Source organism: Camelus bactrianus, chromosome 36 (assembly GCF_048773025.1).
Source record: "Camelus bactrianus isolate YW-2024 breed Bactrian camel chromosome 36, ASM4877302v1, whole genome shotgun sequence".
NCBI lineage: Eukaryota > Metazoa > Chordata > Mammalia > Artiodactyla > Camelidae > Camelus > Camelus bactrianus.
This window is the reverse complement of record NC_133574.1, coordinates 9,017,026-9,031,295: the sequence shown is the minus strand read 5'-3', so window position 1 is coordinate 9,031,295 and position 14,270 is coordinate 9,017,026. Positions and strand designations below refer to the sequence as shown.

At 37.3% G+C, this 14,270-nt stretch overlaps 1 protein-coding gene across 1 annotated transcript; it reads left to right on the top strand.

The window, feature by feature from the left end:
- Positions 1-10,866: 10,866 nt before the first annotated feature.
- On the top strand, positions 10,867-11,796 carry LOC141576134 (olfactory receptor 2B8-like). The gene has a single exon (XM_074358620.1). The coding sequence runs from the start codon at positions 10,867-10,869 to the stop codon at positions 11,794-11,796; it is 930 nt and encodes a 309-aa protein (XP_074214721.1).
- The last annotated feature ends 2,474 nt before the right edge of the window (positions 11,797-14,270 follow it).

Below are 14,270 nucleotides of genomic sequence, written 5' to 3'. Positions count from 1 at the left end.
TATAAGTTTGAAGATGCATGGACAGTTACCACGTCGGAGGAAGACGTTTCTGCCAAAAGGCACAGCCGCCAAGGCACTGAAACTGGAAATGGAATGGAGGCTGGAGGAACTGTCAAAGTCCATCAGATCCATCAGGATTATGCAGCGTATTTGTTGGCATGATGTTAGATGAGACTTCAGAGGTATTTTCATGCCACATTCACAAAATCCTCAAAGGCAAAGTCTTCACCTGGACCAACATTAAGATGCTTGAAGTGTCAGGGGCTGTGGCTAAAATCTTGGTGGCGTTAGGGAGGCAGCTACCACTGTGGGCATCAGCATGTGCATAGCAAGCCTGATTAATGAGTGCTTAAACACACTACTCCATTCCTGCCAACGTCAGGATTAGGCGATGAAGAAAGAGGCACCCTCCTAGAGACTCGAAGTGGCCACCAGCGATTATAAACCAAATCAGTGGCATGGCTGAGTCTGAGACAAGGTGCCTCTGACTCCACGTTCTATGTTCTTTCTTCCACAGCAAATCCCTCCTAAGCCTTTCCCTTTCCATGACTTAAATCCTCCTTCCTTTTAGGTATTTTTGCTGTTAGTCACATCTTGAAGAGAAAGGGAAAATAACCCTTGATTTCTTAAGCATCAGGCCCTAATCCTGAATTCTGTGGATCTCAGCTGAAAATGCTCAAGTCCACAACAAAAACACACACAAATGAAACAGTGCACACATTTTCACCGTGTTTCCCTTTAGGCTTAAACATGGATGCTAAGTCACAGGTTAAAAGTTTTACCTTAAGAAAGGAGTTCTCTCCCAGTCAGTCTCAACTGGAAGGCTATGACCACTTGGCAGTAATGCTAAGCTGCTGTCCAACATTCATTTTAAATGCATCTTTTGTCTGCCTATCCCCCTGGGATAAATTTTTTTTTTAATTGGACTTTTCATTATTTTGAGCCTGAGTGTAGATGGCTTTCTTTAGTTTGCTGTCCCCTAGGTCTCTTGTGTTAGTCACAAAAGCTTATTCCTGTGGTAAATAGTTCTCAATGGCAATTGTTTTTTGCATTTTTTGTGTCAATTATAGTTTTATTTTTCATTCCTCCCCTTAATGTAAGTTGTCATTTCTCACCACAAATAGTTGGGAAACCCAGTCTCCCTTTTTACTCAGTTTCAGAAACTGCCATAGAATGATTGTGAGGTATAAAAAGGAAGCTTTGAGGCTCCTGTCATAACAGAATGGAAATGACTGTTGAGTTTTTGTGGGAGTAAAACAAAGATTTCTGTGCCAACAGTAAATCTGAATCACACAACTTACCAGGCTTTGTAGCAAGACCTCATCCCGACATTCTAATATTTAAATCGGTGAGTTCCAGAATCTTTGATAACAGTCGATCCCAAGGGTTTTACATTCTTGGAATTCCTCATGGTTTTGTAGCTTGGGGGAATGGCAAAAAGGCAATTAAAGCAAAACTATGCATTGACAAAGTCAGGTCAATCTTACTTAATAAGACTTAGACAGGTTTTGTTTGGAGACTGAGATTTCCCCAGTGACAGATATATTCAACCATAATTTTCCTTCACATTCTGTATTGAGTTTTGCTGAATCCAAATATGTATATAGAAGGCATGTGTTCACTATGTATAAATGAATATTAAAAAACACATAGGTATCAATATATCTGTGAGGTGCTTAGATATCTTCCATTTGTCCTTCTAGATAAGCTGCCATCCTTTGCCAACCTGTTCTCTGGTTTCCAGGAAACCAACCCAAATGAACTGTATTACTTAAGATGGACAATGGAGAGAGAACTAAAATGAGAGAAAACGCTGGGTTTGGAAAACTTATTTCCAGACTCTGTCCTGCACAGGTGGTGATGGCCCCATTAATCCCTAGACCACCGTCCCGGCTTTTATCTGATCTCTCTCACTGCAGACTCTCCTTCTCTCTCTGGGCTCTGGTAACTGCTGTTTCCCTTTCTCCCTTCAGGCCTAGATGTAGTATGATGTTGTGTCAAAGAATGAGTCTATCCTTTGTCATTTTCCCATATTCTGTTCACATATTTATAGATATTCCCTTTATTAAATTCTCAGATTGCCCGATTTGAGTGGGCCATTTGGTCTCTGACTGGTGACATAATTAGCATTAGCTGTAGCCCTGGAATCAAACCTTTAAGCTGGGTCTCTGGGATTAGTTTGCTCGCACATTTAAAGAATGAGCAAATATATCACTTGCCAGAGAAATGGGACACTGGGGAGCCCTGGCAAGTGGTAGAATCATGATAATTTAAATGATCATTAGTAACGTCATAGCATGTCTGCAACTGGAGAGCAATCACTGAAAGATGAGTTCGTTGTAGCACTGATGGTGACCATAATACTGGTTGTAGAAATTATGGGGTCTTCTGAACTGAAAACTGTGACTATCCTTCTGCGAACATGAAAGGGCACTTGGAAAGCCTCAGCAGTAGGTTTGAAGGAGTTTCTCATCTCCTTAGGTCCCTTAGGAAAGATATGATTGAGGTCCAAGCCAGGGCTTGATTATAAGGACTGCAGACAAGCAATACCAATCAAACTCCAAACATCACCACATGGTTTATGGTAAGGGAAAGGAACTGATGGAGGGAAGAATTGAGGTCATAAAATAATGGGTTAGGGACATGAGGCAGACAAGAATGGAGCTAAAAACAAAAATCTTTGCCTGAAGAGGCAGTTCCTAGCTTCCCCCACCTCAGAGAGTCAGATTTTCTCTGTACAAAACTCTTCTAATGACTGTACTCAGGGAGTTGCCTTATGAACTCACGTGATTCTCCTCAGCACCCACCCTCACCCCTCCACATTGCCTCTGTAGTGAAAGCTGGGTATTGCTTAGCCCAGATGATGAAATCAAATACTTGCTCTTAGAGGAAATACACACTAAAAAATGTTATGAGATTTCATTAATCTCTATTAGTAAGAATCTAGAAAGCATGCAATTGGCTTCTAAAAGTGGTAAACCAAGGAGAATGAAATATAAGGATTATTCAAACCAAGGTTATCAACACAGGTGCACCCATGTGAGATTCAGGAATTCACTGTGTGTCCTCAAGAACTACAATTAAGCATTCAGTCTGACTGATTCTTTTGAACTGTTTAATACTGACTGAAGAGAAAAATATCCCTGATGAAATGATGGCAAAACATGTGGATAACATCAGTACCATAGGCTTAATTAATTTCTTCATTATGCCTCTATTTACTGTTGTGGTTTACTAAGAATATTTATATGCTTATTTGTAATCTTTTTGTGTTTTAGTAATATTATTTGGACCTTCCCTGTAGTTGAGGTAAACTTACAAGATAAAAATGAGTAAAAATCTTCACAGGCTAGCAGTGATTTCTTATTTGGAAAATCAAACAGCCTTCCTAAAGTAAATAAAACAGGAGCAATATATCAAATGGTTAAATTTTTTTAAATAAAATTATAAAGTCAATCTGACTTTTATATCCACCACTTTAAACAAAATTTTGCTTTTTTTTAATAATGATTTCTCCCACTAAAATTGTTTTTTATTTCTCAGCCAACATTAAGAAACCTGTTTTATGTTACTATTTTGTATTAATTTAATACATGAGAATTACTCATGAATAATTTAATCTTGTAATAACTTTATTATAATTGTAGAACTTTATTCTAATAATTTATTAATTATTCTAATTAATTAATAAGTGTATTCCATCTTCATCTATTATATCAGAAATTGAGTCCGCATAATTAGCTTTCATTTAGCAACTATTATCTAATAACTTTGTCTCAACTAGGCTCTTCCGTGTGACAACCGTTACTGATTATTATTAGTAGTAGCATTTGTCAGTGCTGACTGTTCTTGTTTTTTGTAGAGCTTCCAATTTTACTGGAACTGCTTGGAAAATGGGTCTTTATATTTATGATTTGCTGCTTATGCCAAAAAATTAATGTATCTATATTTATTTGAGTTTCTGTTTCTATGCACTATATATTTAGTCAAAACACACTTTTAAAATGCAGTCAACAGGGAAATATATACAAGATCTTGTGGTAGCTCACAGTGAAAAGAAAATGTGACAATGAATATATGTATGTTCATGTATAATTGAAAAATTGTGCTCTACACTGGAATTTGACACAACATTGTAAAATGATTATAACTCAATAAAAAATGTTTAAAAATGCAATCAAAATGAAATGATCTACTATATTTACCTTTCTTATGTTGTCTGTGTACATTTTTCATTTTTTGAGAATCCTAGACATCCTTGGCTTTTTTTTTTCTTGGTTCAATATATTACAACTGAAAATATTATTTTGGTTATTATCATGATTAATATATATATTAATTAATAATATATATATATATATCTCCAGGACGTCACAAGGTCACCAGCATGAGACTCTTGAAGTTAGTTTCTTTTGTTTCTGACTCTATCATTTGTAGAAGCATCCATGTTTTCTAGACACAACAGAATATTTAGGCACATACTATTTGTCCTCTCACTCTAAAAACATGGATTGAGCTGTCCTCCAAGAATGTTTTATTCTTTTAGGTGAGTAGTGTTAGGGATACAGATTAAGGACCCAAATTTGCACTTGCAGCACCTCATGGAGTGCAATGGGTCATCTCCGTTTAACACAGAAGAAGGGTAGTCTGAGATGTGCAGATGTTTTCTTAGTTTAAGGCAATCTCACCAGTGTTTATGTGCTTTTCACATGATTTATGAATGACACAGAACAGGCCAAGTGATCTGCTCCTATCAGATCTCATCCTAGCGTAGCCCCCTTTGTTTCCCGGAGTTGTGAGACTCATGTGAGAAAGCGTCTCTTACAGGATGCCATGTCTGCCATGTGCTGTTTCTCCTTTGCCCACTGAGCAGCTCCTACTACAGTGCAGCCTCAGGGGGATGACACCCAGTGGGGATCCAGTCCTGGAGTCCCCAGCTTCATGAAGAAGGCAAAGTGGAACTGGATGTTCCAAAAAGGCTTTGGTGGAGGTTGTAAATTTTAGATTGTTTTCACACAACAGTTCTTAAAAGTTGGAATAAGGTAGGGAAAAAATGGAAGTAACAACATGAAACTCCTTAAAAGAATACAGATTTGGGTCTTAGGTTTGTCTAAAACCACAATTGTGTCCTTTTCCAGTAGAAATATTGGGAAAATAAGGTTTCAAGGGCTCCCCTGGGGAGCTTTGGGAAAATACATATATCTGAGTTCTGTCTGCAGAGATTCTAACTCAGAATAAGTCCTGGGCATTGATATTAAATAAATAAGGGACAGCAACCAACTCCACTGCATCCAGGATTTTAGAATATTGAGATTAAGTTACACTGTCATTTGGATGCATTATTTGACTCAGCTGCCTCTTTGTACATTGAAAAGACTTAATTAATATTAACCTTTTGCTTTTTATTCCCTTCCTTTCTTCCTCCTTTTCTTCCCTTGAGCTCCACGACAGGGGCGCAATGCAGTGGTCTAGATACTTTAACACCCATTTGAAAAATGAATAAACCGAGGCTTATGAAAGTGACATGATATGTTTGAGCTCACCAAACTGGTAGTGCCCCTTCTGGCCTTACTGTTTCCTTATAAAAAGTTTGTGTTTTCTAGCTATGCAGTTGAAGATGGTTCCAGAGTTTGCTGTGATTGGGGAGAAGAGACCCTAGAGATTGAATTTGCTATGTGGACAATTGAATATATACAAGGATCATAAACATCTCTACATTCCAGGATGAGAACACTGAGGTCACTTGGAAGGCATGGTTTAATCATGGCGAAGGTTCACACTCGGGAGGGAGAAGAGAGGGAGCAAGTAACACCCACATCAGCCAGGAATCCCTCAGAACAACTCATTACATTTTAATTACTGGTCTGGGACATTGTCCCTCAGCAATCTAAAATTCAGCCTAACATCCAAAAATGAGGAAACTCAGGTGACTTAGGGATTTTACTGTGTATGCATTCATTAACTCTCTTTTTAATCTATAAAAGGGCTGAGTTGTATTATAGCAGTATCTCATTTGTGGTTATTATAGGAGAAGATTTATTTGTATCTCTATGAAATTATATATTTTTTGCATGTGGATATCATGTCTATTCTGTCTTTCATGGGCTTTTTTTGCATGACTATGGTAAAGACAGGTATGAAACAGATTATTTCTACACATCATTATGACATTAGGATATTTTTTATCTCTTGTGCCTATGATTACAATTGCTTACTAAAATATTACAAAAACAACAGCAATAGTAAAATAAAACTATCAGTTATTTAACTAAAGGACATTTTGGAAAAAGTTCAACTCAAGTAGAAATTATGGCTTTGCCATGTGTCCTGACTTTGAGACAGGTGTATAATCTCTAGGATCTTCAATTTTCTCATATTTAAAATGGATATAAATACATTGCAGTCATTGTAAAGATGTGATTTACTACCAGCAAAGTATTTACACACCTTTGTCATGTAATAGAGAATTATAATAGGTAGCATTTGATTTCTTTTAGTGACTTTTTTTTTTTCCTTTCCACAGAGAAAGGTTTTTTCTTGGGACGAGAGGGTGGAAAGATGATTTTATTGTCTCTACTAAGCATCAGAATTGATTAACTTTTATTATGTTTTGCTACATGGCATTGTTGGCCTCTCTTAGAGCAGGGCCTTCCAGGAGCCCCTGCTGTCATAGTTTCCTCTTTCTCTCCCATGTGCTGTTAAAACCAGATCCCAATCTTTTGTTCAAGAGGATTTGTGAAACTAATTCACAGTAAGTGGTACATTATCATCTACGGTGCAATTTAATTTTTTTTTATTTAAATTTAGTCAGCTTATAATATTGTGTCAATTTCTGGTGTACAGAACAATGCTTCAGTCATACATGAACGTACATATATTCATTTTCATATACTTTTTCACCAGAAGTTACTACAAGATATTGACTATAGTTCCCTGTTTTACACAATATAAAATTGTTGTTTATCTTTTATATATATATTAGTTAACATCTGCAAATCTCAAACTCCTAATTTATCCTTTCCCACCCTCGTCCCATCTGGTAAACATAAGTTTGTTTTCTATGTCTGTGAATTTGTTTCTGTTTTGTAAATAAGTTTGGCTTTTTTTTTTTTTTTAATTCCACATATAAGTGATATTATATGATATTTTTTCTTTCTCTTTCTGGCTTACTTCACTTAGAATGACAATTTCCAGATCCGTCTATGTTGCTGCAAATTATATTATTATATTTTTGTTTTTTTATGGCTGAGTTTATTCCATTATATAACTATACTACAGCTTCTTTATCCAGTCATCTGTTGATGGACATTCAGGTTGTTTCCATGTCTTGGCTATTATAAACAGTGCTTCTATGAACATTGGCAATTTATAAACACTGTAAGTGGTATTTTTCTTCAAATGGTCATCCCTTTTCTAGCATATTTTCATAACTCAGAGGTGGATTCATTAGAAAAATATTTAGGGTCTTCCTGGTAGTCCTACCAATTATTCTTCCTTAGTAAGGGAGGGAGCAGAATCATCCCTATGCTCTCTTTACTCTTAGTCCTTAAACTTCTTAGTTCTTACGTTGATTTTTTAAACAGTAAGTTTCATTGATTGATGAGCTGATAACCAATGAAATCACAAACTTTGGCAATACTAAATATGCATATGGAGTGTGTGAGTTTGTGCAGGCTCTGAACACCTCTGCAGTGATACATCAAGTACTGCTGATGTGATTGTGTCTAATATTCCTCTGCTCTTAGAGCACAAGTATATTTCTAGCAAACTGCATAATGTGACATTTATGTAATATTGTTACTATAATATTTTCACTATGTGTCAGATACTGTGGTAAATTACTAGATGTACTTTCTAATGTAATCCTCAAGATAATTCTGTGGATTAATAGAGTTCCCATTTCACATGTGAGAAAATGAGGCTTAGAGAAGTTGGGAAACTTACAAACTGACCCAGCAGAGAAACGGTGGAGTCAGAATTATATTCTGATTGTCCTTGTCCAGAGTGCTTACTATGTACTAAGGAATGCAAAAAATATAAATAAGACCTACAGGATCCCTAGAAACCCAAAGTCAATTGGCAAGATCGGCTAATACATTTTTATTCACATACACATACACCCACATGTGCAACAATGGAGTATGTTAAAGGATGGAAGTGGTTCAGCAGAGGAGACTCTGATTAACTCTGGGTGAGTTAAATGAGGGAGAGTTTCAAAGAGGATGTCATGCATGCTTAGTATGTAAAATATTCATTAGGAGTTTTCCAGACAGACAAGAAGGCATGTGGCAACAGTGGCTTTCATCTTGTGAAGTGAAATGGAGGGTGTACAGTTTACTCAGTGATTCCTGTTTGATTGAGATGATTATATAGAATCTACTGGTAATTACAAAACATCCAGGGCTTCTGCAAACCCATATTTAATTTGGTGGGTTTGCTTTGTACTATGGGCATTATATTTATTTACAAATGTGTCTTTATTCCTCTTGTCTTTATGAGGGAGATGAAGTTCTGTGTGTTCTTATAGAAACAAAAACAGATTTATATCCTGAAAAACTGACAATTGAATAGAGTCAAGCTGGCTTTGAGGAGTTTCAGCTGTAAAGTGGCTAAAAATGCTCTTTGAGGAAACTGTGCATTTGAAGAAACCATGAGACTATCTTTTTGATTGAGTCATCAAACTACAGAGTGTTTAAATGTTGAACCAATAAATTTATGTTCCTTCATGGGAACAAATTCTACATAAGCATGCATGCCTCTGGAACCAAGACTTTATTTTTGTCCTGGTTTTACTACTATAGATATAAATATAGATATATTATATACATGTATTGTGGGTGCTTGCATATATATTCAGAAATTTTTCAAGTGATTTTGGACAAGTTGTTTACTGTCTTAAAGTCTTAGTGTCTCCATCATTGGCCTGGGGAGGGGATGAGGAGTGCCAATAATTCCTGTTCTGCACATGTAACAAAGATCCCCTAATGAAAGGGATCTTTAGTTTTAGGTTATTGGGCTTCACATGTATTACCTCATTTACCTCGACCATCAGCTCTGCGTATGAGGATGTCACTCTTGCCCCCTTCCTGCAGATAAAGAAAGTTAAGCACAGACTGGCCGTGTGACTTGAGCAAGGAAAGCCTCCCAGCTGGCATGTGGTGGAACTAGGCATGTGATTTCAGCTCTCCAGATTCTGCGTGCTTCCCCACTAGTCCCATGATCTGATGGTGTGCCGCCTTGTTGTCAACTCAGAAACTCACTGTGGATGTCCCTTGCTGTCATCATAATCACCCCTAAATGTTACCAAAACAGTTATTATTTTCAGCAGGACTTTCTAGCCATTGTTTGGAGGGCCTGGAAGGGAGTTCTGTAACCACCCTTCCTTCCTACCCTTGGTGTAAACAGGACTGTGACTTAACTCCTCTCTCCTGTCTCCAGGCTCATCCCTCCTTTACTCCTGGACTTCATATTTTAGATCACTTAGTTTACCAGTTCATGATTTATTTGATTCAAAAATCCCTGTTTAAGTCAAAAGATAAGGAAGCTGTCTAAAATATATTATATGCAAATTAATAGTATTTGAAAAATGATGCTTTGCATGAAGTAGTCTTTTTCATGACCTGCATCTACTTGGTTCTTCAAATATCTTCTTCATAAGAGTCCCTGTTCCTTCAGGAATCAGAATGCTTCCTTCATCTCAGCTTCCCACTGGACTGTGAGGTTTTATGAGAGTATCAAAATGTCTGTTGTGTTTAATAGAACAGGCTCAGCATATGGTACATACTAGATTACCAAAAATATAGTTTATAAAAAGAAGAAAGAAAGAAAAAAGAATGAACAAATGAATGTATGAATGATTGGGAGCTTCTTTTTGCCCTTACAGCTCTGCCTGCCTCCAGGACTCTTCCTCACCCCATGTCCTTCTAACTTCCTGCTTTCATCTGCTGAAAGCCAGTTAACCAAACACGTTAACTCTGCCCCTAAACTAAATAAGCAATCACAAGGTGGGGGCTAAGACGTGCTCAGTGACTAGACCTGGTAACTTGTCTGGATCTTTTTTAATAATCTTTTTTCTCTGAATTGGTTTTTATCAAAGAAGTGAATTCTGGCTAAGGGTAGGAATACTGTGTGTTACTAGGGCTATAATAATAGTTGTTATTTGTGGGTTGTTTCCTATGTGTAAGCATTGCCTTAAATTCTTTATACACACTATTCAATTTAATCCTCAAAAAATGGTTCCATCATTATTCTTATTGTAAATATAATAAACCCATCAAAGACCCCCATTGCATGGAAGTGGTGAAGCTGGAAGAATTGGCAGTTAGTGTGACCCATCATGGGTTTTGTTGTTGGTGTCCACAGTCTTTGTTCTTAGGGCTTCAGGATGTCTAAACACTAGAAAGTAGAAAGTTGCATCAGGGTGATACAGAAGTGCAAGCCAATGTTCTGGCCTTTATTTTTAGGTTTGTGAACAGCACATCAAACAGTGTCTTTTTTGGCTTTTACTTGAGTTGTTCTGTGTTGGGTGTAGAACAAAGACATAATCAGATCTTTCTGAATAGGTGAGCGTGAGCAAGGCTTTGAAGAATGCATATGATTTGAAAAGATTATGAGCAGCCAAGAGGGCCTCCCCTCAGAGTAAAGACTAGAATATCTGTTTAATTTAATCAGTGTTTGAGTTTGAATATTCTTTTGGAATATCCCCTTCAATAGATACTTCAATAGATAGTACAACTCAGATACTCAAGATATAATCTCCTCGCTATCTTATTTTTATCTTGAATTTTCAGCACTGTGACGTATAGGGCATTTGATTTTTTTTCTTTAGGTGAGTGAATGGTTCTATGAGAGGGAGGTGACCAAGAAATGAATCTGATAAAAACAAACTTCACTGTGACTGAATTTGTGTTACTGGGGCTCTCATCTCAGCCAACGATAAGGCTCATTCTTTTTATTATGTTATTGTTCTATTTGTTAACAGTGGTGGGGAATGTTATTATTATCCTTATTATCCAGATAGAACCATTTCTCCAAACCCCCATGTACTTCTTCCTCACTAATTTATCCTTTCTGGACATCTGCTATACATCCACCAATGTCCCACAAATGCTGTCCAACATGGTGGGGAAAAGGACCATCCACTTCTCCAGCTGTGCTACTCAGATGTTCTTCTCCCTCTCCTTTGGGATGACTGAGTGTGTTCTTCTTGGTGTCATGGCTTATGACAGATATGTAGCTATTTGTCATCCCCATCATTATACTCTCATTATGGGCCAGAGCACCTGCATCCAGTTGGCAGCCATTTCTTGGTCCAGTAGTTTCCTGAGTTCCATGGTCATCAACATCCTCACTTTGAGTTTGCCCTACTGTGGGCCCGATGTCCTGAATCACCTTTTTTGTGAAGTTCCTTCCATCCTGAGGTTGGCTTGCACTGACACCTCAGTTACTGAGATGGTTGTCTTTATCTTCAGTGTCATCATTGTCTTCATTCCTTTCCTCCTTATTGTTGTTTCCTATGCCAGAATCCTTCTATCAGTCCTCAGGATGCGATCAGCCTCTGGAAGGCACAAGGCACTATCCACCTGTGCTTCTCATCTGACAGTGGTGGCCTTATTCTATGGAACTGCCATCTTCATGTACATGAGACCCCAGTCAAAGTCCTCCAGGGCTGGGGGCAAGATCATTGCGGTGTTCTATACTGTGGTCACACCCATGCTCAACCCCTTGATCTACAGTCTAAGGAACCAAGATGTAAAAGGAGCTTTAAGGAGAGCTGTTGTGAAACAGAGGACATGACAGCTCTTAGTGTGACACTGAGGTTAACTGTTAACCTAAGATAATGGACTTTCCAATATGAAATGATAGAATATAAAATAGCTGGGACAGTTAGCATCTGCCCTATCATTCATAAAAGACACTTGGTTCCAGCTGCAGACTCAACAAGAAACATGTCTCCCCTAAGGGCAAACCATAACTTTCAGAACAACATCCTTTATTGAGTGACTACTAATTTCTCACTCCTTGAGAAATCTTGGTTCTCTAAAATCACAGACTCTCTGAAATTAATTGCTTCAAATTATATCAGTAAGAAGAAACATCTTACTCCTGCCTGAAGGATGTAAAACACTTTGGCGGGGAGAAGCATTCTCAACATTCAACTCAGGTGCAGAACTTCACATAAGGGTCTTTGGTTGCAACATTCTGCATCGATCTTAGTTTTGTAGTTTCCAAGGAGACAGGACCCTGCATCTACTTTGTGGTTTAAACCTAATTTTGACCCCTTTATATATAGCCCTGCTTTGCAATGAATCTCTCAAAATGTTGCTTCATTTAAATTTTATCTTAACTCCACCCTTCCCCCCAAATCCTAGTATGTGGTATTTTTCTTTGCAATGGATCAATAAATCTGATTTTATGTGACTGTAGGCTTATTCCCGGTGGTCTTAGGCTGATTGTATGGACAGGGGGATAGCAATGATCAGAAGTGGAAGATTTGATCAAGTATTAATAGATTAATTAATTCATTCACTACACATTGTTGAATGGCTATAGATTATAATTGCAAATAAAATAGAAATAACTCCTTTCTTCATATATAGATATTTGTAATAACATATACTATACACACTTCCGTTGACAAATTTTACTGAATGGAATAAGGGGCATGATTATCAAGGGGTGGTGACAGCCATAGGAAGGATGACCTTCTCTGAGGAGGCTGCACACAAAGGAAGGAGGGGTAGGAGTCAGATCGAGAGGAGCTTCTGTTTGGAGCATGGTTGTGGACAAAGACTGGAAATGTGAGATGGTTTGTTCATTTGAGGGGATAAAGGAAACTAGTGAGAAACAGGAGGTGTGTCTGGGGAGGCAGACAGGAGATGCACCATGCAGGGCAATGCTGCTTATGGTCAGGAGCAGGGATGTATTTTCAGCAAAGTGTAAGTGTTAAAAAGAAGGGTGGTATGACACCACTTATTTTTTTGAGAGGTTTTCCTGGATGCCGTGTGGGAGAAAGATATACATATATGTGTCACAAATGGGTGGAAACAAATATTTCCTGTGTTTTGAAGCTTTTCAACCAGTGGTATCTTTAGAAAAGAATTATTCTTCAAATTAAGAGAATAGAAAATATAACTTTATATTAGTCTACTTAATAAGCTTAAATATGGCCTTTGACTAAATTGTTACATTAGACATAAGCAATTCCTAAAATTTTCCAACTTGTTTATTTCATGATTTAGAATAAAATAAAAAGAATATATTTCCTCTTGTAGATATCCAATAATTAAATACCATTTCTTCTAACTACATACAAAGGTTGTATACAATCAGCAAATACATAAATGAAGTCTCCTTGATGAGATAAGTAATGTAGACATCACTGGCTTAGAATTGACTTAAAATGTAAAAAGCAAGCAATCAATCATCTGTCTTTATCTAGATATCTCTATCCTCTCTAGAATAGACTTATTATGAATTGATTATAAAATTTATATATTATAAACCTGTCAGAATTTCTTTGGAAATTGCTTTCATTTTTTGGACGTGGCTGATTAATTTTAAGGACAATAATGCAAGATTGAAATGTTTTAATGTCATCATTGTAGGTATAGAGGATATAAAAAACACTCTAACCATACATTATGTTACCAGCTTTCCTAATGGGTGTCTTTCCCTTTAAAGTGAAAAACACTAATTCAGCATTCCAGTTAGTAAGTATGAGGATTGTAAAATATTGAAAAGGAAGGAAGTCCCAGTGAAGCTAATTATTTCTCATTAGTACTATTCTTCCAGCATAATCTGAAAGCTGAACTGCTTCTTTGCTATCATCTCTTTTACCTCTTGCCTTCATTTATTCCTATAATAGTGCCTTTTTAGGCTATTTGAACTTGCTGTGAATCAGCTCACCACAGTCACAGGCCATGTGAGTCTTCCATCAAGTGCTTCACAGCACAACACCGTCTAAGTCCTGACTAATCAAAACATCAGACTGAACACGACCATGGGCCAGACACTTACAAAGCTTCCCTAATCACTTCCCCAGTTCAAGTTGTGCCTGCCACTTTCTACCATGTTGCACACTTCCCTGTTTTACAGAACACTGGACTAGGGCTCAGCAGAAGTGAGTTATCATACTCATAAGGGGCATATGTTTTAATGTTATAGCGGATTTACGTGTGAATCTAGCCCAAAGGGCAGCTGCCATTAATTAAGCCCCAAAGTGCTTAAATGCATGCCTTAGGATTTTCTCATATTTTAATATCTGGATT

What these genes read in the sequence shown, in the direction of transcription:
- LOC141576134 (XM_074358620.1), top strand. Translation starts at nt 10,867, where the DNA reads ATGAATCTGATAAAAACAAACTTCACTGTGACTGAATTTGTGTTACTG.